Raw genomic sequence first — 23,140 nt, 5'->3', positions numbered from 1 at the left:
CCGGACGCGCGCGGAGCGACCGCAGGAAGGGCCCGCCCCGCCGCCTGCGGGGAACGTGGCGAACGCGGCGTCGGCCCCGCCCACCCCGCGAACGCAGCCTGTGCGCACGCGCGCCGCGCCGCCCCGCCCCTCCGCGCGCAGGATTCTGGGGCGGCCTGGCCACGCCGCGCGCCGATTGGCGGAGGGCCGGGCCCGCCTCCGCGTGATTGACGGCGCCTGGGCCGCCACCGCCCCGCCGCCGCCACTGCCGCCGCCGCTGCCCGCGGGCTGCGCGACCGCGACCGCGACCGCCGCCGCCCAGCCTCGGCCATGGACCTGTTCGGGGACCTGCCGGAGCCCGAGCGCTCGCCGCGCCCGGCTGTCGGTAAGCGGGGTCCGCCCGGCCGGCCGGCGAGGGGAGGGGCGGGGAGGGCGGCGGCGGAGCGGGGGCCGCGCGGCCTGCCCGGCCTGTCGGGCGCTCGGGGGGGCTCGGCCGCCGCGTCCTTTGTGTGCGGGGCCCGCGCGCGCGGGGCCGGGCTGCGGGGCTGCGGGGCTGCGGGGCTGCGGGGCTGGCGCCGGGCCCGCGGGGTGCTCCGCCGTCCTGCCCGCGCCGCCGGGCCTGCGCGCCTGGGCCTCCGCGAGGCCGGGGCCGGTGCCACCGTCGGCCGCGTGCGCACCTGCGGGGACGCGCCGCCCCGGGGTCTCCTTCCCGAGCCCGGCCCGGGGAACTTTAAGGACGAGTTCCGACTTCCAGGCTCCCCCTCCCACCGGGCCGGGGAAGGCCTCCAGGCTGGGCTCCGGAGGCTGCGTGGTCAAGGTCCCCGGGGGATTCCGACCCGCCCGCCCGGCGGGAAGCGGGGGGCCGGGGGGGGGGGGCGGGGGGGGCGGGCGGGCAGTAGATGGAGCCTTCGCCTGCAAAGCCAAATCTGAAAGCAAGCGATTATAATTAAAACTGGCCAGAGTTAGGGGCTGCAGGAAATGCGGGGTGCCCGGAGGAGTGAGGTTTGTCGTGCGCCCCCGAAGAGTGGGGAAGGAGGCGGTGCTGGAATTGGGCCTCTGACGCTGGGAGACTTGTGATTTGCAGAGATTCTAGGTAAGGGAACCATCTGGGGGGTGCGGGGTTGGGGTGGGGGATGCTCAGCCCTCTGGCTGCCCCGCGCACACCAGCGTGGAGGAGGGGGTGAGCTTAAACTGCTTCTTTGAATTTGCAATTTGGTCCCACCCTTGCTCCTCCGGGCTTGGACTCCGCTCGTCCGGTGTGCTGGGCCCTTATGGGGCCATTATTCCCAGTAATGGTACCGTTGCTCTTTCCCCACTTGGCACTGTGACGGTACAGAAACAGCCGAATAACTTTGTCTTTGAGCCATCCACTTTCTAGATTGTTCTAGTTGTAGGTAAAAACTCTGGCCTTGTGTGTGTGTGTATATATATATATATATTTTTTTTTTTTTTTCTCTTTCTTCCCCTTTATCCTGTTGATGGAGTATACCTTCTCTCTGAATATGTTTGGGATAGAGTTTGGGTTTGCAGATGTGCCTGTAAACCTAGCATTTAAAGAAAAGAAGAAAAAAAAAACTCCCTGACTTTTTTTTACCGGGAATTAATTTGCACAGGAGAAGGCACCCTTAGAGGATACAAAATCTGACGACAACTGAGTCTTACAAGTTGGTAGTTGGCAGCTTGCCCCCAAAGGCAGTGGGGAGCATAGGGCACAGCCAACCCTGCCTGAGATGCCAGGGCAGCAGAGGGGCTCCTTAGTGTTCAAACCCCCGTTCCCTGGAAAGTGGATTAGTGAACCAGCAGCTCCCGGCTTGTGGGAAGAGCACCAATGATGATGCCGTCACAGGCCCTGCTTGGCTGAGTGTATTTTTAAAAGTAGCTTTAAAAACAAAGGAGGCACGCTTTCTGAATTTGCAAGTGACAGGAAGCCAAGCGGGATAAGTACTAACGTGAGTGTGATAGAGTTGGGGTCCACAGTTATCCTGATAGGCAGTTAGTAAAAAACCGACAAGTTGTGATTTAACCTGTTAGGGGTTAAAAAAAATCATTTGGACAAGTACAGCATCTGATTTCACTACCTTGTGGGGGGAAAAAAAAAAAGAAACGTGATTTTTGAAGAGCTAATTTAAATGCCATACTTTGTTTCAGAAAATCGATATTGATTGATAAAAGTGGAGTAAAATGAAAGGAAAATAAGGTTGATTTCATAAAGTGGATGGGAAGATGAGGCAAAAACTGCACCATCATGACCCTCACGCATGACGTGCAGGTGCCACAAATTTCTGAGCTGATGCAGGGAACGATAAAAGACCTACTCCTTTTCACAGCCCCAGAGAAGAGTGGTTTTGGACATGTAATCAAACGGGTTTCAAATCTACTAACTCCCACCTTCTGTGACCGTTCTGTAAAATAAGATTGCCGCCTCCTACTGTTAACGCAAGCATTAGAACACTGCATGCTGGGTGCTTAGCACAGGTGCTGCACATGGTCAGTGCTTAGTGGGTGCTAGTGCTTAGATGTTAGTATATGAGCTGTTAACTTTAACAGCTATTTAAAAGGAAAAAAAATACACTCTTAACTGGATTTTGTGAGTGTCCAGAGGGAGGAACTTTCACCCGTTCAGATCACATCAAGTGTATTTAGTTCTTTAATTTTTGTTTTAAACATTCCATCTAATGTTCTTGCCTCCAGACCTCTTAATTTTTATGGTCTGAAGAAAAATGTAGAAGGAACGCATTAATAAATGTTTTCAGATTTTGTGCTAAATGAGTGGTTTTCATGCCAGCACTTACAGATTTGATTGTTGACTGAATCAAGTTTTTGTGTGTAATGAGTCACTTAAAAGAGGAAGTATACACCCCTATCAGACAGGAATGAAACTTTTCTGCTATAGCCTACTCCTAACTAAAAGTGCTACCTTGATGTCTTTAAGATCAACAGCTAATAATTGGTAATCCCCAAACAAGTTGAGGTGTCCTCGTTTAAAGTTGCTTTGGCAGTAAGTAGTCAGCTGTCAGGAATAAGTAAATATTGCATGGTAAGCCATCTTCAAAATACTTCCTTCCAAAAAAAAAAACCCCTGGAGATCTAAATATAAAATAAAGGTTAAGATGTTACAAAAAAAACAAAAACAAAACACTAACTGTAAAACTTCAGAGATAAGGAAGAAAAAAAACTCATGAGAAATTAAAACGGATTTAACTCATGTGAAAATAAAAATTTCTGCAGGACAAAATGCCACAAAGGCAACAAAATAACTTTGTAGGGGTGCCAGGGTGGCTCAGGTGCCTCAACTTAAGGCATAATCCCAGGGTCCTGGAACAGAGCTCCTGGTTGGGCTTCCTGCTCGGTGGGGAGTCTGTTTCTCTCAAGTAAATAAAATCCTTAAAAAAATAATTTTGTATGCATTATGAATGATCCCTAATAAAGGAAAGGCTCATACACATTAATAGACACCTAACCCATTTGAAATTGGCAAAGGCTGTATCCTGACAGTTTATGGAAAAAGAAATGCAAATGAGCAGCAGCCAGGACAAGTGCTTAGTTTCCTCAGTCACAGAGGAAAGGAATAGCAAATCACTAATGGACCATGTTTTCACCAATCAGAGTAAAAATTGGCAGTATGCTGGTAAGGATGGAGAGAAATGGCCGTTCTTACCAAGTGTGTTGGGAGTGGACACTACCACCCTTTTTGGAAACACATTTTGGCATCTATCACACTTAAACCACTCATACCCTTTGACCCAGTAGTCTAGCAGATTAAGGATATATGTCTAAGGTTGTTTACTGTGGCATCATTGTCATGTGAGAACCTGGCATCAGCCTACGTGTCCATCCCTAAGGGAATTGGACAATGAGCGGCAGTGCCTCCCACACAGAACAGTCACAGAGCTGTTGGGCCCAGACGTACTGGCCTGGAACATGCCCTGAGGGCTTACATGAACAGGGTTATATGGAGAGTGTTGTGTAGTACGCATCTGCCTTTTAAAAATTAAAATGCACATACACAAGTGCATTGGCTCAGAAGAAAGAAACACCTGTTACTTTAGTGGGGAAGTGGGCTCTTTTTCTAAGGCCTCTATAGTGTTTGGAAAAGATGTATTGCTTTTGTAGTTGAAAAAAATACAGGTATGAAGGACAGTTAAGGCAAAATACTTACTGTACCTACCAATACATGGTATCTGTATTAGTACAGCTGACATGAATATGATCAACCCAAGAGTATTTTTCTCAGCGTGGTGTATAGCTTTCAGTAGACTTAGCTTCAGAACATGGATAGGTCAAAACAAAACTGAGATGAGGTTAACTGTAATGAAAAATTGTCTTCAGTCTTGTTTCATTCTTTATTTGGGTCTTATATTTAGAATTTGAGGGGCCTTCTTCCAGAGTTTTGGGTCCTAGTCCCACTGTGTCTAATTTTTGCAGACCCAAATACTTTGGATTGCTATTTATCCAAAATGGAATGTAAGGTTCTGGCTAATCAGAAGTTTCCCTTATAACATCTATCACCTACAGATTTATATTTTAAGATTTCATTTTTAGGTAATCACTACACACAATGTAGGGCTAGAACACACAACCCCAAGATCAAGAGTTATGTGCTCTAGTGATGGAGCCAGCCAGGTGCCCCGCAGTTTTTGTTTTTGTTTTTAAGAATCCAAATATAAGCTATTCTAAGTGATCTTTTCAATAATGCAAAAAGTATTTCAGAGATCAATAGCCTTGGGATTATCTTTGTAGGATTGTTGGAGCAGTTGAGTGAGATGGTATGTAGAAGCAGTGTGGCACCTCGCAAGAGCATGGATGGAGACCAGGATGCCTGGATTTGACTGCCCAATCCTCACTGGCTCTCCCTCAGTTTCACCTGAGTGCCTCAGTCACCTCTTCAGAAAGGAACAGTAATAATAGTACTCAAGGATTCAGTGCATTAGAAATGTGTAGAGCACTGGAATAGGGCCTATTTTTAAGAGCCGTTCTTAGATGTGATCAACAAAAATGAGATGATCTAGTGTTTAATTGAAATAGCACTCAGAGTATTGCAGAGTGAGTGAGAAGGAGTGGGGAGGCTCATTCGACTCAGTATGAGGAGATGGGCCACTGTCTGGGGATGGTGCTCAGATCGGGGCACTTTTTCAGAGTTGTAGCCAAAGGACAGAAGCCAGGCTGGTGCTAAGCTGGAAGCTCTGGGTGAGGAATGCTTGCAAGAACTGACAATGTATTACCTGGGAAGGAGGACTTCCCCCTTGGATATTGGCAGTGGAAGGACGATTTAGATGGATAGTTTAATTCGAAAATTAAACTCTGATCTGGCCCAAGTGGTGGAAAGGTTGATTGCTATTCAGGTTGGACTCCTCCCTGTGATGTTCTCTCTTCCCAAATGCCTGACTCTCTGGCCCCACTGAGGTGCTTGCTCTGCATCCTCCCGTATGGGGTTGTTGTTTGTTTAAGAATGTATTCATTCGAGGGGGAAAAAAAGACTTTATTCATTCGAGAGTGTGCAGCAGGAGGGACAAGCAGACTCCCAACTGAGTCTGGAGTTGGAGCCCTCCCAACGCAGGACTCGATCTTAGGACGCCTGGATCATGACCTGAGCGACAGGCAGACTCTTAACCAACTGAGCCACCCAGGCGCCCCTCCCATACAGTTTTGAGTCTGTAGGAGAATGGGCGTTTGATGTTTACACCTACTTTGGTTTGGGTTCCTCTTGAAAGTGCCCTGCTAGAATATTAGGGATTCTTGTAGGAGGATTACAGAGTAAGTGGTCATTCTAAATGCCATTCAGTGTCCTCGTGATGCTGCTGCTTTAATACCTCCTGTAGAGTGTTTATATCACTTGTGAGAAAAATGAAAGTATTTGTAGTTATTTAGTTTGGGAAATCCTGAGGGATGACAATATAATTTCATGGAGTAGAAATTTCCCATTTGAATTAGGGTATACGGCAGAAGAGTTACTTTTTTTGTTCAATCAGGAATTTATCAGGTATTTAAGAGACTTAAAAACTCTGGAAGAAGTTTTTCCTTGGAGTTTCTAAATTTTAATTTAGATTTTTGTGGTTTTTTAAAATTATTATTTATTTTTTAAGTATGCTCCATGCCTAGTATGGAGCCCAGCGACAGACTTGAACTTATGACCCTGAGATCAAGACCTGAGCTGAGATTAAGAGTCAGACACCTAACTGACTGAACCACCCAGGCATCCCTACATTTTTGTTTTTAATAGAGTAGAATTGAGGGCACCTGGATGGCTCAGTTGCTTAAGCACCCAACTCTTGATTTCGCCTCAGGTCATGGTCTGAGGGTTGTGGGATCGCCCTTTGTAGGGTTCAGCGCAGAGTCTGCTTGTACCTCTCCCTCTGTTCCTCCCACTGTGGGCATGTGCTCTCTCTAATATGTTGAAATAAATAAAACCTTTTTTTTTTTTTTTTTTTTTTTTAAGAACTGAAGAATTGATATCCAGCTCATTTCTACATAGAGGCAAAAGGTCACTGTAGATGAGCCTTTTGGAGCATACGGTTGAACTGGTTTTTAAATGAGTCCATTTCTATACTTAAGCTCTAAGGAACAAGAAGTGGGGCAAACTTCATAGGATGGGCCTGCGCACGCGTGCATCTTCAGCCCTTTGTTTCCCCCCCATGTTCCTGTGTACCAATTCATATATTTAATAGCTGAAATAGAAATTTTGGGGAAAGCTTGGAGAATAAGGAATGGTGGTTAGATTTTATGTGGAAAGGGATAATTGAGTATAAAACTTTGTTTTATATTTTTGTGTATGTTTATATATATTTATGTTTATACACACCAAAAGAGGGTGTAAACCTTGAGGTTTTTATTTATTTATTTATTTTTAAGATTTTACTTATTTGGGAGGGAGGGAGAGCATGAGCAGGGGGTGGGGCAGAGGGAGAGGGAGAAGCAGGCTCCCCTCTGAGCAGGGAGCCGGACGATGTGGGGCTCCATCCCAAGACCCTGAGATCATGACTTGAGCCGAAGGCAGACACTTCACCGACTGAGCCACCCAGGAGCCCTGGTCTTCAGGTTTTTAGATTTAAAAATTCCCCTGGCTTTCTCCTGAGTTTATCTTGGAGTATCTGAAATTCCTCATTTTCTCCATAGGTAGTAATTGAAGTGGGCACTGTGCCGGGGATGCTACATCCACACAGATTTGCTTCCATCATCCTCTCACCTTCTCTGTGCTCATTTGTTTGAGATCCTCGTGGGTGGTTTGTTCAGAATGCTATTAAAATCCAACTTTTAATACCATAGATCTGGGATCCCTGGGTGGCGCAGCGGTTTGGCGCCTGCCTTTGGCCCAGGGCGCGATCCTAGAGCCCCGGGATCGAATCCCATATCGGGCTCCCGGTGCATGGAGCCTGCTTCTCCCTCTGCCTGTGTCTCTGCCTCTCTCTCTTTCTCTCTGTGTGACTATCATAAATAAATAAAAATTAAAAAAAAAAATACCATAGATCTTTGGTCAGGCAGAGAGACCTCTGTCTCTGACTTTTTGTCTTGAGGGACCAAATAATTGTTTTCTTGCTCTGGAATCAGTATTTCCCCCCCCCCCAGGATTCATTTTTTTGAAAAAATTTTTCGATGTTTGTTACTTGCAGGAATGAAATTATGGAGAAAAATACTTGTTTTTCTCAAAATACCCACCCAGTGACCCTTCAGATGCCTTTGGGTCATCTTTCACTACGTTTATGTTAACTCTAACTGTTGGAAGCAAATGTTCATACTAAGTAGCTGCCAAGAAAATACTTCTTAGAATTTTGTCTAAGAAGGAGGAGAAAATTTGAATTTAATAGCAAACATCTTAAAAGACCTCCCCCTTTGAACACCTGCCCTGGCTGATGATCAAATGCTTTTTAAGCAGGCGCTCTGTGTTCTAGGCAAAGAAGCTCAGAAAGGACCTCTACTTTTTGATGACCTCCCTCCGGCCAGCAGTACTGACTCAGGTACAGTCTTCAGGCTCTCCCAGGTGTGTGTCAACGTGTCATCCTGGGGTTGTAGTTGTCTGAATCTTTCTCCCTTTCCCCCATTTTCAACACACAGATGTTTTAGGTGTTGGACTGTCTTAAGTTTTGAATCCATGGCATCAGGTAAGGCAGAAAAATCTGCTAGTCGCTAGCCCTGAGAAACTGCGTAAAAGTGTTGAGCAGTTTTCTCTGGTTCATTTGAGTGTTTATTTTACTAGCTGAAATAAGACTTAACTCTTTCAGGCAGATTTTTGTTTCCTTTGAATTGAGAGGACCTTTAAATAAAATAGGTTCAAGATCTTATTTACCGAGGTATGAGTTGCCATTGGATTGACACGAGAACTTTTGAGTTTATTTCAATGACCTGCATAGGTGTCCTGGTGGGATGGATTCTGAAACTTAAGCCTCACCCAGGTTTTGTGGGCTCACTAAATGTTCTGCTGTGTTTCAGGGTCAGGGGGACCTTTGCTTTTTGATGATCTCCCACCAGCCAGCAGTGGCGATTCAGGTAAGTGGTAGGGAAAAAAATTCAGGGTGCTGATGGAAATAGTGCATAAAAAATTTATTCATATGTAAAATGTATTTATTAATAGATTTTTAATAGGGTTTAGTATGACAGTAAGTATAGCATGAGATTTATTAAAATAAATCCATAGATACCATCAGGTGGAAGCAAAAAGAATACCTGCATCAGTTTTTGGTAATTATTTTTTACTTGGGGCTCAACCTCTCGCAAATAACTTTAAAAATTAAGAATTTAGTCATTTGAACTTTGTTATTGATGTTAAAAAAAAAAACAAACCAGAGTCTGCCTCTTCCACTGTCTGTTCCTGACAGACTTAAATATATTCAGAAGTATCTAAATATATGAAATGGTTAAAATATATTTAATATCCCTGAATCTGTAAATATGGATGGTATTGTCTTTCATGACACTTACATTTTAAAAAAAATTCTGATCTTTAGAAAATGAAATCTGAATGACACTGGTTTAGTGACTGGCATAGACCCTGTGCAGGAATTTTCTTGAAAGTCAGGGCTTTAGTTGATTATTTCCAGTCAGTCCTTATGCTTCTCTTTATTGATTGGATTTTGTTTTTGTGAAGCCTATAAACATTGGTTCCACCCGTTTCCATAACATCCCAGTTAGGTAGAGGGAAGTTCCAGGTAGGTAGAGGGGAAAACAGGAGGTTCCTGTCTGTTGTCACAGTGATGGATCTGTTCATCCATGTGGACACACTGGGAACTTCTCACAGGGAATTCCCCAGGTAGGGGCAGGGCAGGAGGTGCAGGATGGGAGTGTAAGGGGGAGACAGGGGGAATGCAGGCTATTTTCATATGCAGTTCTCTTCCAGTATAAGAACCTTCTTTATGTCATTAAGTGGAATACGTGCTGCCTTTCTTTCTTTTTTTGTTTCTCTCTTTTTTTTTTTTTTTTTTTAAATTTTATTTATTCATGAGAGACACGGGGTGGGTGCAGAGAGGCAGAGAGAGAAGCAGCTTCATGCAGGGAGCCTGATGTGGGACTCAATCCCGGGACTCCAGGATCATGCGCCAGGCCGAAGGCAGGCGCTCAGCCACTGGGCCACCCAGGGATCCCCACATGCTACCTTTCAAGTAGATTTTTTTTTTTTATTCATTACATAAAAATCATCAGGATTAGTCTAGATTGTTTAAATTAAATTAGGAAAAGTTCCTGTATTTATAAAAAGTTATTATAATCATCTTGCATAAGAATTCTCAGGTTTTCAGGGCTGTGTATCCATACTAAAGCAGTACAGCATTCTCACAGAGTTAAGCCTAAAACCTTCCCAATAAAGACAGTATCTTTTTTTTTTTTTTTTTTTTTTTTAAGATTATTTGTTTATTTGAGAGAGAGCATGAGTTGAGGAGATGGGCAGAGGGAGAAACAGACTCCCTGCTGAGCAGGGAGCCTGATGGGGACTCGATCCCAGGACTCAGATCATGACTTGAGCCCAAGAAGATGCTTCACCAGCTGAGCCACCCAGGACAGTATTCTTATAATGAAAGTTAATGTGAAAGTTAACGTGTGCAAACAGGGTTCCTAACAGATTTAACACAAGACAGTAAATTTACCATAGCTATGTCTTAGTTCTTCACAGGGCAAAAGACAGTCAACTAGTAACAACATAGAAGATTTCAGCACCATTATTAATAAGCTTGATTTTTTTGGCTATAGAATCTAACCTTGCATCCAATATATTGGATTTCTTGAGAAGACATAGTCACTATTTACAAAAATCGACTACATTCTAGGCCATAAAGTAAGTGCCATGAGGAATCGATTTCATATACAGACCATATTCTCTGACTACGTTGTAATTCAATCAGGAGTCAACAACAAAGCTATAAAAAGGTCTCTGTTTGCAAGTTAAAAGAGAGGAAGATTGTTTTACATACATACTGGGAAAGCAGGAACAAACAGTAAGTGACAGGAGGCCACCAGAGAGGCCTCTGGGGGAAAGTATGGGAACATCCGTGAACTTTTCTCAGTTAATGTGCCTGATTATGTGGGACAGGACATGTGTGTTATGTCCTACTGTTGCAGACACCTGTCCTTTTGCAAGTAATTGACTTTTCTTGAGGGCAGGGACATTTTCTTCCCTTTTTCCTCAGTGCTCAGAAATGTCTGGCAAAGAATAGTTGAATAACAGTTGCCTGCTTTTGTACTGAAATGCAGGGGATACTTAGAGCCCTTTATCATGACGGTGGCTGCCATTTTTTGGATACATGATGAACCAGGCACCGTGATAAATGCTTTACACACCTGTCCCTGTTGGCTTTAAAGCCACCTTCTGAGATGACAGTACCCTCCCTGTGTCACAGATGAAGAAACTGAGACTGGAAGGTTGAGTAGCTTGCCTTGAGGGCACACCTCTCTGAGCAGCAGAGCTGAGATAAAATGAGACTTTTCTCCTTCCGAAACGGGTGCACACTGCAGGTGCTCCTAGCGTTGTTTGTGGAGTACACATTCATCCCTCTGCAAGCGTGAACGGGTTCAGCAGTCGTGTTTTGCCTTTCATGATACCAGGAGTTCTCAAAGCCTGACATTGAACCTCATTTTAACCCCCTTTTGGGATGTACTACTTTTTGACTTGTTTAGGATGTGTCACTTGGCAGATCTTGGAAACTTCCCTGTTTGTAAATGAGAGCCTGTGGATATGAGACATCATATGCATGCTGCAGCCCCAATGACATGGGCTGTGTTTTACCACTGAGAGCCCTCCCTTGCAAGTCCCCTCACAGTTGGTCTGGGCAGGACCTGGATCTTACCCTGTGGTGCCGCGCCCCCTCCCCCCGTGGGGGCCCTGAACACACACACCCCCCCCTTCAAAGTCAGAGCAGTGACCACTGTGCCTGCCTCTCTGCCCGCGCTCGCGCACCACGTTCTGTTGTCTCTTGGGTTGGGGTGGAGTTTGGGCTGCCAGGGACTGTTTCTACCCATCTACAGCTGTGGCTCTGTCTGGCTTTTCTTTGTGTCTAGGTCCTCTTGACACGTCGATGTCCCAGACGGTAAAGAGTGAAGGGAAAGGAGCAAAGAGAAAAGCCTCTGAAGAAGAGAAGAATGGCAGTGAAGAGCTTGTGGAAAAGAAAGTTTGTAAAGGTTTTCAGACAGTTTGAAAACAAATGTATTAGACTTCATATTTTAAAACAACCCAGAGCAAAGTTGAGCTCCGCTTTCTGATTTGTGGCGCTTCCTTTTTGTGTCTCTGTTTGAGAAGCTGGTGGGGCTTTCTCTTTGCAAACAGATTTCCAAGTTTACTCATGCTTCCTCTCTTTCCTTTCCCTGTTCATCCTTGACCCTACCTTTGGTCAGACATGAAACCTGCATTTGTTCCTCAAGGGTGAAAACACTCAGGTTGTTTGACTTGACCATCTCTAACGAACTGTTCTGTTATTTTGCACCCGCTTTCTCCCAGGCTCCCTCTCTGTTCACAGCATGTGGACAAGCACTTTGAATTCTGTGGTTAGCTTAGCAGGCAACTTCCCAAGAGAGAGCCTGAGGTTAGAAAGAGCAGTTGAAATTTGTCATCAGCTTTGTAACTTGTCAATAGAGAAGATCAGTGAAAGAGAGGTGGCTGTGGATGTTCACACTGTACCAGGCCACTTTGTCCTGTGCCCCAGAGATCTGAGATGAAAGCCATAGGCGCACTGGCCTGGCAGGTGTGCGACAGGGTTATTACTATTACTAGCTCAGTGTAAGGGCGGGTCTTCACCTTGTTGCTGCCCATAGGATCAAAAGCACTGTGCCCTACCAGCAACGGCTCTGTGAAAAGTATCCACTTTAGTATTTACATGGCCCTAGGGTGTCTGAAAATGAGCTTAGTCTAGCCATTAAATACAAATAGGCTGCTGTGCCTCCAATGGGCTCCTTTATTCTTCTCTTCCTCGGAGTAGAAGTACTTATCTTATCATTGGCTCAAATTCTTTACCAGCCTCAGGCACAGAAATCAATATTTTCAGATGTCCAACAGGGCATTTCGGATAAACTCTACTTCCTGGCATTTCCCTCAACTAGGCTGGTACAGAATTCCTTGCCCCGGTTCAGGATGACAGCACATTCCTTGCTCTGGTACTTTGACTTAATGCCTTAGCCAGAGTTGTTTGTACTAGTGTGCTGCCCTCTGCTGCCTCCTCTTCGTTATTGAGCTTTGGAGACTATCCTTGTCCAACAGAGGTCTGATTTTAGTCAGAGGCGTGCAGCTAGGGATGTAGCAGGCTCCAGGGGTACAGCTTATTTATGTGCGCAGTTAGGACGTGACTGAGTGAAACAGCCAGAGTTCCCTCTCTTTTGCTCTGGGGCTAGGGCTTCTGGAGGGAAGAGCACAGTTTTGTATTGGCTTTTTGTTTTGTTTTCCTTAGCCTCCTCAGTGATCTTTGGTTTGAAAGGCTATGTGGCGGAGCGGAAGGGTGAGCGGGAGGAGATGCAGGACGCCCACGTCATCCTGAACGACATCACGGAGGAATGTAGGCCCCCATCGTCCCTCATGTGAGTGTTCATGCTCCAGCAAGCCTGCTTGGCATAAGTCTGTGTCCTGACTGGAGGTTTGGACCGTGCTCAGTTTGTATTCATTAGAAAGAATGTCATTTCACTGGGACCGCTGGGTTCGGTGTCAGTAGTTCTCAGAAGGGGTTGATTTTGCACAGGACTTCCCCTCCTTGGCATTTTTGGGTGTCAGGTGGAGGGGTGTGCCACTGACATCTCCTGGGGGGGGGCTCAGGATGCTGCTAAATGTCCCACAGTGTGTAGGACAGCCCCGCAGAAGAGAACTGTGCAGCAGCCCCAGGTGTCATTCCTGCTGAAGTTGTGAAACCTGTTAATGGGAGAGGACTCTCCACCTTGTGAGTCTTTGGGGTGTGGTATTCTTCATCAGTATCTGAAGAGCCTCCAGTAGGGAGTATTCTTATTCTGTGAGCCAGTAGGTAGAGTGGGAAGCTGCTAATTACAGCCGCATGTGGGAATCAAGGATTGCTGGTATAATAGGGCCCCGAAAGAACAAAAAGCAGAAATGGCGTCAGGGAGAAGAAAACCAGTGAAAAATTTCCTGCAACTGTACAAACTCAAGTGAAGCCTTTGAATAAGCTGTGTTAGGCATGGAGGAAGACAACCAGAAGGTAGGACATGAAGGTCTGTCCTACCCAGGTAGGTTAGCATGCGTTATATATTCACGTACAGTAACGTGTGTGCTACACAGTTACATAGTGTATACCCCAGCAGGTCTCCATAATCACATAATCAGTATGTTACGTTCATTAACTGACACCAGTTGGTCATGAGCATACAGTGTGCTGGAGCCTGCAGGATACCTGGTCATGTGCGGAGGTGACTGTAGTTAGGCTGCCACTGCTCACCTGGAGTGTGCTTCGGAGTTACTTTAGAAGCCAGGAAAGGGACTGGTAAAGAGCCCCCGGGGAGTGGATCTAATGGGATCCCTAAACCACCCCCAGCACGTACCATGCGTGTAAGAGAACTGTTTTGGCTTAGGAACCAGGTGAGGTTTTTCTCTCATGGCTTATGATGTCTCTGTTGAAAAGGAACTTGAAACATGTTTAAAAAGCAACTGTGGGATAAATGTCGTTTCTCATAGGCATTTTTATTCTTCTCAGAACAGTTCAAATCCTTCATAGCATTTATTCCATACATGCACATTTTCTGGCAGAGTTTGGAAGGGGAAAAGGGATGAGTGGTAAAATGGACCTCAAGAATTAAATGTTGAATCAGTCTAACAATTCTGGAATTACCCTCTGCTCTCCTAGATGTTTTTCTTTGTCTTGGATCAGTAATTGTTTATCAATGTGTTAGCATTTAAAACTAAATCTGATTTAAATAGAAAAAGCTCTCATCTTCACTGAAAGTTCAGTTCATAGGTCTTGATTTATGCAAAAAAAATGTGTCTTTAACTTTGTTTTATTTTTAAGTTTTTTTTAATTTTTATTTTTAAATAATCTCTATATTCAACATGGGATTCAAATCCACAACCCTGAGATCAAAGAGTTGCATCTTCTTCTGACTGAGCCAGCCGGGCACCCCAATTTTTGTGATTTTTTTAAATTAAAAGTTAAAAATGTGGGTCTGCTGGCTGACTCAGTCGGTGGAGCATGTAACTCTTGATTTCAAGATTATGAGTTGAAGCCCCATTTTGGGTGTAGAGTTTACTCAAGTAAATAAATTTTTAAAAATGAGAATACCATGAAAGTTATTTCAGCTTTTGTCTCTGTTAATGCTGTGTCCTTTTTTCTTCATTTGTGACAGTGTGGTGTCTTACCAGAGGATATCCTTTGTCTCATTAATGCTCATTGTTTGAGATCAGATTTATAAGCCTTGGGGGACCTGGGTGGCTCAGTCAGTGAAGCGTCTGCCTTTGGCTCAGGTCATGATCTCAGAGTCCTGGGATCAGGTCCCACGTCTGGCTCCTTGGTCATCAGGCAGCCTGCTTCTCCCTCTCCCTCTGTCACTCCCCCTGCGTGTGGGTTCATGCGCGTACTTGCTCACTCTTATAAGTAAATAAAATATTTAAAAAAAAAAAGATTTAGAGGCCTTAGTGGAGAGGGGGAATCTTTGTGAAAATCTCTAACCATCGGTTCATTCTTCCAGTACTCGGGTTTCATATTTTGCTGTTTTTGATGGACATGGAGGAATCCGAGCCTCAAAATTTGCTGCACAGAATCTGCATCAGAACTTAATCAGGAAATTTCCTAAAGGTGTGACGAGAACAGAATCGGTTTGTGTTTGTCTTGGTGTTTGTCGTCTGTGTAACTCGGGGAGACGAGCCATGTGGGAGAGTCCCCAGTGGTCTCTGAAGGTGGGGCCGGAGGGAATGGGCCCCGAGGTGAGCAGGTGGTGGACGTGCAGGGTGCTGGCACAGGACTTCTGTCCTCGTGGTGGCACCTTGCGTGGAATGTCTGTGTGTGAGGAGGCTGCTAGGTGGACCCTGCCTCACCAGTGAGGACGTATAGATGTTCTTGGTTACGGAACAAAAACAAAATGGCAGCAAGAGCAGAATTTCCTCTTAAGAATGTGTTGTCTTGTTCCTTCTGTGATAGGAGATGTAATCAGTGTAGAGAAAACCGTGAAGAGATGCCTTTTGGACACTTTTAAGCATACTGATGAAGAGTTCCTTAAACAAGCTTCAAGCCAGTAAGTGTGGCCCCATAAAGACGTGTGAGTGGTGTCTGTGTGTCTATGTGTGGTTTTCCTTAAACACAACTTAGGTCTTCTGACAGTTTAATACAGTGCTCACTGTCTGAAAAGTACCTAGCCTGAGTAAGCTCTCATCACTGTTAACTAGATCTGAAACAGTCTAAAGTTATCAAACCTTCCATGTTGAAGCATAAAAGACACTGAGCAGTCAGCTCTGGAAGTGAGTCTCGACGTTGGTGGCCTATTGGTGGTGACTATACTTCTGATGTGTCTCTCTCCAGGAAGCCTGCCTGGAAAGATGGCTCCACTGCCACGTGTGTTCTGGCCGTAGACAACATTCTGTATATCGCCAACCTGGGAGATAGTCGGGTACGTGGCTCTGGAGCTCCCTGAGAGAGCGGCACAGTCCCCGGGCGGCCCCTCGGCCAGCACGGGTGCAGCAGGATGGGAGTGCTGGCTGGGTTGAAGTCTGTCTGCGTGTGGGGCTACTACCGGCCCTTCTGCAGAGTCCACTATCTGGGTGGGGGACCAGCAGCCACGCACGCTTAAGGCAGTTTGTTCTCTGGCACGCTTAGGCCCTGTGAAGTGTGTGTACACTCTGTCTCCGTGCTATGGGCCATCGGTCTGCAAATCTCTCAAATATTTTTCAGCTGCGTCTTTCCGACGTCAGACAATAATAAATGTAAAGGATTCACCCTTGCCCCTGAAAATCATTGTGATTTCAGAAAGTCAAAAGTAGCTGGAGAAGTGCTAGGTAATGTGCCATTTGTCCAGAGCCCAGGCCACTTGGCCAAGAGAGGAAAACTCAGGTCTGTTTGCCGCTGGTGACCCCGTGTTCCAGCCAAGTTGTGGAGAATGATGTAAAGCTGGAGGGTGACACCCTACAGCCTGGCTCCCCTCATCACCCCCCTTCAGACCTGATCTTCATTTCCGTTGCCACGTTGAGCGAGCCTCGGGCTTTGTCAGCAGTCACAGTGATGAAGTGACCCTTCCCACTTTTCAGGGGCCATCTGCAGACTTGCTGTCCCCAACCACATCTTATTAGAGTGACTTATAAATAAATGTCAGCAGTAAAATCACAGGTAGTCCCTGTGCCTAGTGGGTCTTTATTCTGGTGATTTTCTGGTGGACAATCCTGGGTGCACGTGTTTAGACTAACAAATAACATGAGTAATACCAGGGGCAAAAGAAAAACTTTGGAGTTCGATCCATGATTGTATCCTGGCTCTGCTCCGTGACTATTGTCCGGGCCTCGACTTCCTCCTCTGTAAGACTGAGGTTTTCCCAGAAGTACCCACAGGACAGATGTGGCGGTGGGAGAGCACAGAGGTGCACTTGGTCAGCAAACCCACCTGCCCCCATCTTTGCCTCCCCTAGACTCATGGAATAGTGCCACCTGGAGGGGCTCTGATGCTCATCAGGTGGCTGCCTTCTGTGTCCCAGGTGAGGAGACAGCAGCCCACGGTGGGGGAGCCGCTGGCTATGCTCAGCCAGTGGTACTGTCCCCAGACTTGAGATGCAGACCAGCCAGGGCTTCTCTCCTTGACTCCTGTGACACTTGCCGTGACATTTCTTGATCCTCCGAACTGGTGTTTGTCAACAGGAGACTAAATCTGAAATTCCATTGTTAAAGCTTTGTCTTTACCTGGTAACTTTGAATTTCGTGACTGTCGTAACCTCCGTGTTCCCAGGCAATCCTGTGCCGATTTAATGAGGAGAGTCAGAAGCATGCAGCCTTAAGCCTCAGCAAGGAGCATAATCCCACACAGTACGAAGAGCGAATGAGAATACAGAAGGCTGGAGGAAACGTCAGGTGACGGGGACTGGCGGGTGCCCCAGGGGAGGAGGGCCGGCCCCTGTAAGAGTGGCTGTGGGACCTCTGAGGGTAGAACCTTCCATGTTACGCAGTCTGCAGTGAGATGGGACGGTTCGAGGTCTAACCTGGGGAAGCAGGTGAATGGATGTTGCAGGATTTCACATTATGTCCAAGTGGCAGCAGAAGAGGGTCCCAGAAACATGGCTCCCTGCATTCGCAGAAGAGGAGGCCCGCCTCAAATCCAAGTTCTCCATTTGCAACATTTTCTCTGTGCCTAGGAACCTTCTTAAATGCTATTCATTTGTCACAACTGAATAAGCTACAGTTTTAGGCAAATTCTCCAGAGAGAAAATCTGAAGTGCTGAAGACAGTGGCTCTTTGTAGCGCGTGCAGACCGTCTCTGGGCTTCCTGGCACAGAGGGCCCTGCTTAGCCGGCTCTGTGTGCGGCCCCGTCTCACCTCCGGACGTCTCTGACGGCCGCGTGCCTGCCCTGGTTTAGACGTGCCGGGCCTGTGAGGTAGCTGACCCAGGCTAACGTCTTCTGTACTGTAGGAGAATTGCACTTCAAGGACATTGCGCTAGGAGTGTGGCCACAGTGTCTTCTGGGTCATTTTATAGTTTGGCCATTCAGGTGTCATGTTCTGTTGGGACGAGCGAGCAGTAAGGTAGCCACGTGAGACCGCACTTGCTTGTCCTTGGAAACGGCTTCTCCCCCGTGGTCCGTTGCTGCTGCTCCAGGCGGTTCTGGCCAGTGGTGCCAGCGGCTCCCTGGAAAGCAGGCAGGACTCTTGGAGTTTGTTCAGAAGTTTCTCATAGCTTTACAATTCTGCTTTTGCCTGAGCTCTGTGAAAAGATTTTGACATTGACCATCCTGTGGCCGACAGTAGGGTCGGCTGTGTGGCAGCTACTGTTTGCCAGTCCACACTAACCACGAGCGGGGGGGGTGGGGGGGCCTCAGAGACGTGCTTTGACCGCCTGGCTTTGGATGGGCCCCTCACGGCGCTCTGAGCCCCAGGGCCGGGCTCTGGTGCATCCCTCGCCAGAGGCCAGGGCGGCCGGCCTGCTTGGTCTTTGCCACACTCTCCCACTTGGATTATTAAAACATTCGTCTAAAAAATTTTCAACAAAAAATTTGAAAGCGTGAAACATTACCCTACCAACAGCCTAGGTTCAGTAGTTAACAGTTTGCCCTGTTTGTGTGGGTGCGTGAGGCCAGCCTGCGTGAAGTGAAGGTGGGCCCGCAGATGCAACCCCCCAGGAGAGGATGACTGGCGGTTGGATTCTCCCTGGCCTCGCCTAGATCCCTGCTCCCCCACCTGCTCTGCAGCGTCTTTGTCTGAACCCAGCCTCCGGCCTGCATCCACGTACCTGGCCTTGCGCCCTGCGTGGCTCGGCCGGGGGTGGAGGCCTGTGGTGGTGCGGGGCCACCGGTGTCCCATCTCCCTGCAGTCTCTCAGGAAAAGTTGCTCGCATGTGTTTCCTCTCCTCCAGAAGCCAGGCTGGAACACTCGGGCACAGCGTGGGTCAGCTTGCCCATCGAGCTCCAAATTACATGTGGCTTCTCCTGGGTCCATGGTTCTGTGGGCTCCCGTTCTCCACCGTCCCTCCAGCGGTGCGGGGCCCACTGGGTGTGGGACTCTGCCGGGAAACAGAGAGGAAAGCAGCTTTCCTTTCTCACGCTCGGGAGTTGTCCTGTGCTTTCTGTACAGAGTTGCTGGCATTAGCGGGTCTTTGGGACCCGCCACTCAGTCTTGAAACAAGGCAGGTTCATGACTCGGGTGGTGGTCCACACCTAGTACCTCAGCGCTTGGTGTCTGAACACTGAAGAGGCACTTTGTTGGCTTGTGCTTTGTGCTGCTTCCTGAATGGCCCTCACGAGGCCGAGACACACACATACACGCACTCTTCAGCTCTGCTCCTCTGTGCTCTGAACCCCTCTTGCTGTTCGCCTCAATGATTGTACTCGAGAAGATTGCTCGGCTGTCCACAGGTGCCAGCAGGTCCATCTGATGACTCAGCTGTGCCCACCGGGAGGGTGACAGGGGCCACAGTGAAGTGCTGGCAGCCCGACTGGATTCTGACTCCCATGCAGTCGCTGGGACCAGTGAGCATTTTCTGCCACACCCATCCATCCATCTAGCCTTTCTAGAGCTCCTGTTCCCTTGGGAAACCTCCACAGAGCCCCCATGAACAGCTTTGGGGTTTGCTGAGCACTTTCGTGTCCCTCGTGTGCCTTCTGTGGCTTAGACGTGATGGTCTGAGGGCCTGGGAGCTTGCAGCTGCCTGAGGTTGCAGAGCATGCAGGCCCACCTGAATTGTTCTTGGCGGCATCGGGGCTCCTTCTCCTGCTGAGAGAACTCTGGTGACATGCAGTCCTCTTTATAGGTCGCATTTAAACATAGAAGAGGTAAAAGTTCAACATACAGAATATTGCAGCTAATACAGTTTAAAGTAAATCCTATCCCATAGCCCAGGTGAAGAAAACCTGCTTTGGAATCTGAGAATAGTCACTTTCAGGTGTTTTCCAAGTTTGATTAGGTGTGAACACAAACTGTCTTCTATTCCAGCTGTTGGTAGTCCTGGCTGCATGCTCAAATCACCGAAAGGAGCTTTCGGGTAAAAACAAAGCCACGTCCCAACCCAGGCCTGTCAAGTCCAACTTGGCTGTGGGCAGATGAGCAGGTCAGGCTGGGTGCTGCCCCGTGCCAGCCGGAGGCTGGGCTGTTCCGTCAGGGTGCCCTGGGCTGAGGTGTCCAGGACGGCGCAGATATTCATGATCTAGAGCAGTGAAGATTCAGCATAAGACACGCAGCCGTCTCTGAGGCCGAGAGAGGGCAGTGCTGGCTAATAATGCAGATGTCACAGGCTCCATCTTTCGCTCTGCTTTTAAGATCAAATTGTAAGGACTGTGAACCCATGATCTGTCAGATGGAGTCTTTGTTTTTCCCGTCATTTTAGGGACGGTCGTGTCTTGGGTGTGCTGGAGGTGTCCCGCTCCATCGGGGATGGGCAGTACAAGCGCTGTGGGGTCACTTCCGTGCCAGATATCAGACGCTGCCAGCTGACCCCCAATGACAGGTAACCTCACCGTACCACAGGCACAGGTGTGCGTACACATGGTCTCTTCCCGACTTCTGGTTTGTATTCTGACTCTGGATGGGGTGGGGGCGGCCCCGTGTGGGGCACTTCCTGGGCCTGGCGGGGCAGGGATGGCCAGACTGGTTTATGCTGTAGGGGGCTCCCCCGTCAGGTGGGTGAGCACACATGTGAGTGGGTGATTCCAGCACCATATGTCAGGGGAGCACAAGGTGCTCTGGAAGGCTTGGGCCATATCCCTGGGCCTCTGGCAGAGGGAAGCCATGAAGGGACCGTATGCCCCACTGCCAGGTGGATGCCAGTCCTGGAGAGGGACGGAGGAGTGACAGCAGGCAGCTCTGGGGTCAGGTTGTGAAGGTCCTGAGCTCCATGCTGAGGAGTTTGACTTTTAGCACATGATTGGTGGAGAACCAGGGGTGGCGTCGAAGCAGAGCCGGGCTTAAGTGGAGAAAGAGGTGGCCACGGTAAGCTGCCTGCAGAGATGGCGCCATGCCCCGCCACAGCTAGGGCAGCCCTCAGTGAGGAGTTGTGGAAGGTTGGGGTGGGTGGGGTGGGGAGGCTCATGAGGAGCCCCTGCCAGTCCTGCTCTCTGCTGTGCCGCCTCTGCACGGCCCTGCCCATTCCGCCCCTCCCCGGTCTCCACTCCTGCCTCTGTGCAGATGCTGTTCACCTGCCCACCGTGGGGTCTTGGGAGGCTTCCACCAGCCCCTCCTCTGGTTTTCTGAACTGTGCCCCAGGCCTCTATTGTGCGTGCTGTGCAGATTCCCCTGCTCTGGGTTGTAGCCGTGGGTTAGTGTAATGGGTCACTTGGGTCACTCAGGGTCCTGACCAAACTGGAGGGGGCAGGAGGCCCCCTCGGCCTTGTGCCTGCTGGGTTCCAGGCACACCGTGTGATCAGCGAGGACAGAGTACCCCGTCAGAGAAGGAAGAGCAAGACCTGGGTGTTGGAGCAAAAATGATGCCTCAGCGCTGTGGGGAAGCTCACCTCCAGTCCTCCGTGGTTCACCAGGACTTCCCTGGGAGCCCAGAGGAGAGGCTCGGAAAGGGAGCTAATCCTCCTGTGGAGGTAGCCAGTGTCTGCCCTGGGGTCTTGGACTCTCACAGAGTGTTCCTGAGGGTTGTGAGGGCCCCAGGTCTACACGGTCACGTGGTATTGGAAACGCAATGTGGATTTGCCACAACACCTCATGTTTTTATTCCTGATTTTCCTCGATTTCGTCTAAGAACGTCTTGGGTTAATAATCCATCATCATATGTTGATGAACAGAAGGGTAGTTCAGTTTTGATGGGTAATACCACAGCTGTAAAAAATATTTTTTTTGAAGTAGACTCCACACCCAACATGGAGCCCAACATGGGGCTTGAACTCAGGACCCTGAGTTCAAGACTGGAGCTGAGATCAAGAGTTGGGCACCCAGGTGCTTGGTTGTTTTTTGTTTTTTCCTCCATAGTTGTAAATGTTTTTAAGTAGTTTTCAATCTCTGTCGTAAGAGTTAAATTGGTTTTTAAAAAAAATCTTGGCTGGGCACCAGCCAGCTTGATTTGAGCTCAGGTTGTGATCTCAGGGTTGTGGGATTGAGCTCCGCATCAGGCTCTGCACTCAGCATGGAGTCTGATCCTCCCTCCCTCCCTCCTGCCCCCACTCAAGCAAGCTCCTGCTCTCTCTCTCAAAGAATAAAGTTCCTTAGCCTTTGAGCATCTTGACAAGTATTTATTTTATCTCTGTCACCAAACCATTTTATAACGTTTGCTGCCACGGCCCAGTTATATTTCTTGTCCATGTTGTAGGTTCATTCTGCTGGCCTGTGACGGCCTCTTCAAGGTCTTCACCCCAGAAGAAGCCGTGAACTTCATCCTGTCCTGCCTGGAGGTAAGAGAGCTCACCAGCGCGTGCCAGCTGTGGAGCTACGCTCGGGTTCCGGGGAGCAGCCCCTCCTCGAGGAGATGGCATCTCAGAGGGTGACAGGGATCTCCCGCTGACCGGTGCCCCTTCCTGCCCGGTAGGATGAGAAGATCCAGAGCCGGGAAGGGAAGCCCACAGTGGATGCCCGCTACGAAGCCGCCTGCAACAGGCTGGCCAACAAGGCAGTGCAGCGGGGCTCTGCGGACAACGTCACCGTGATGGTGGTGCGGATAGGGTCCCCGTGAGGGCTGGCGGGGCAGCGAGGGCGCAGCAGGGCCGGGAGCGCGGCATGGTATTGACTTCACAGGTTCATCGTGTGTGTGCACATTCTGTGTGTTTCGTGTACTCCTGTGGGACTCCCATGGTTGTAAATAAAGGTTTCTTTTTTTTTTTTTTCTAGTGTATTATTTTATCACATTTGAGCAATTCTTGAGCCTTCAGAGGTTGCGTTTGTTTTTGAATGTGCTGTGGGTCTTTCCGTGTTAAACCATCGTTGGCATCTTGGATTGGCCTGATACAGTGACCCACAGGCCGCCTGGTGTGCAGCGTTTTGTAGTTCGTGAGCACCTTACCTGTACTGTCTTACCCTTGAAGTGACCCTGGCAGGGGAAGTGGCATTTTGCAGGGAGGAGACCGAGGTAGGAAGCTGCCCAGACAGGCTGTCGGAGCCCTCTGGCTCTTCTCAGTTCTCTGTGTGAAAGAAGGCCCA

General features: G+C 48.3%; 1 protein-coding gene across 4 annotated transcripts; it reads left to right on the top strand.

Moving 5' to 3' along the window:
* Positions 1–230: 230 nt before the first annotated feature.
* Positions 231–22,824, top strand: ILKAP (ILK associated serine/threonine phosphatase). 4 transcript variants are annotated; one of them, XM_077869429.1, is made up of 12 exons: positions 231–364; positions 7,866–7,931; positions 8,404–8,460; positions 11,458–11,577; positions 12,837–12,963; positions 15,070–15,176; positions 15,519–15,612; positions 15,897–15,984; positions 17,307–17,428; positions 20,391–20,510; positions 22,317–22,398; positions 22,533–22,824. In XM_077869429.1, the coding sequence occupies exons 1-12, from the start codon at positions 310–312 to the stop codon at positions 22,674–22,676; spliced, it is 1,182 nt and encodes a 393-aa protein (XP_077725555.1). In that variant the 5' UTR covers positions 231–309; the 3' UTR covers positions 22,677–22,824. The 4 variants fall into 4 exon arrangements, with proteins under 4 accessions (XP_077725555.1, XP_077725558.1, XP_077725559.1 ...); XM_077869432.1 differs by lacking the exon at positions 231–364 and adding an exon at positions 924–1,072; XM_077869433.1 differs by lacking the exon at positions 231–364 and adding an exon at positions 924–1,072 and having other exon boundaries at positions 7,866–7,954.
* The last annotated feature ends 316 nt before the right edge of the window (positions 22,825–23,140 follow it).

Source organism: Canis aureus, chromosome 24 (assembly GCF_053574225.1).
Source record: "Canis aureus isolate CA01 chromosome 24, VMU_Caureus_v.1.0, whole genome shotgun sequence".
NCBI lineage: Eukaryota > Metazoa > Chordata > Mammalia > Carnivora > Canidae > Canis > Canis aureus.
This window is presented reverse-complemented; position numbering and strand designations above follow the sequence as displayed.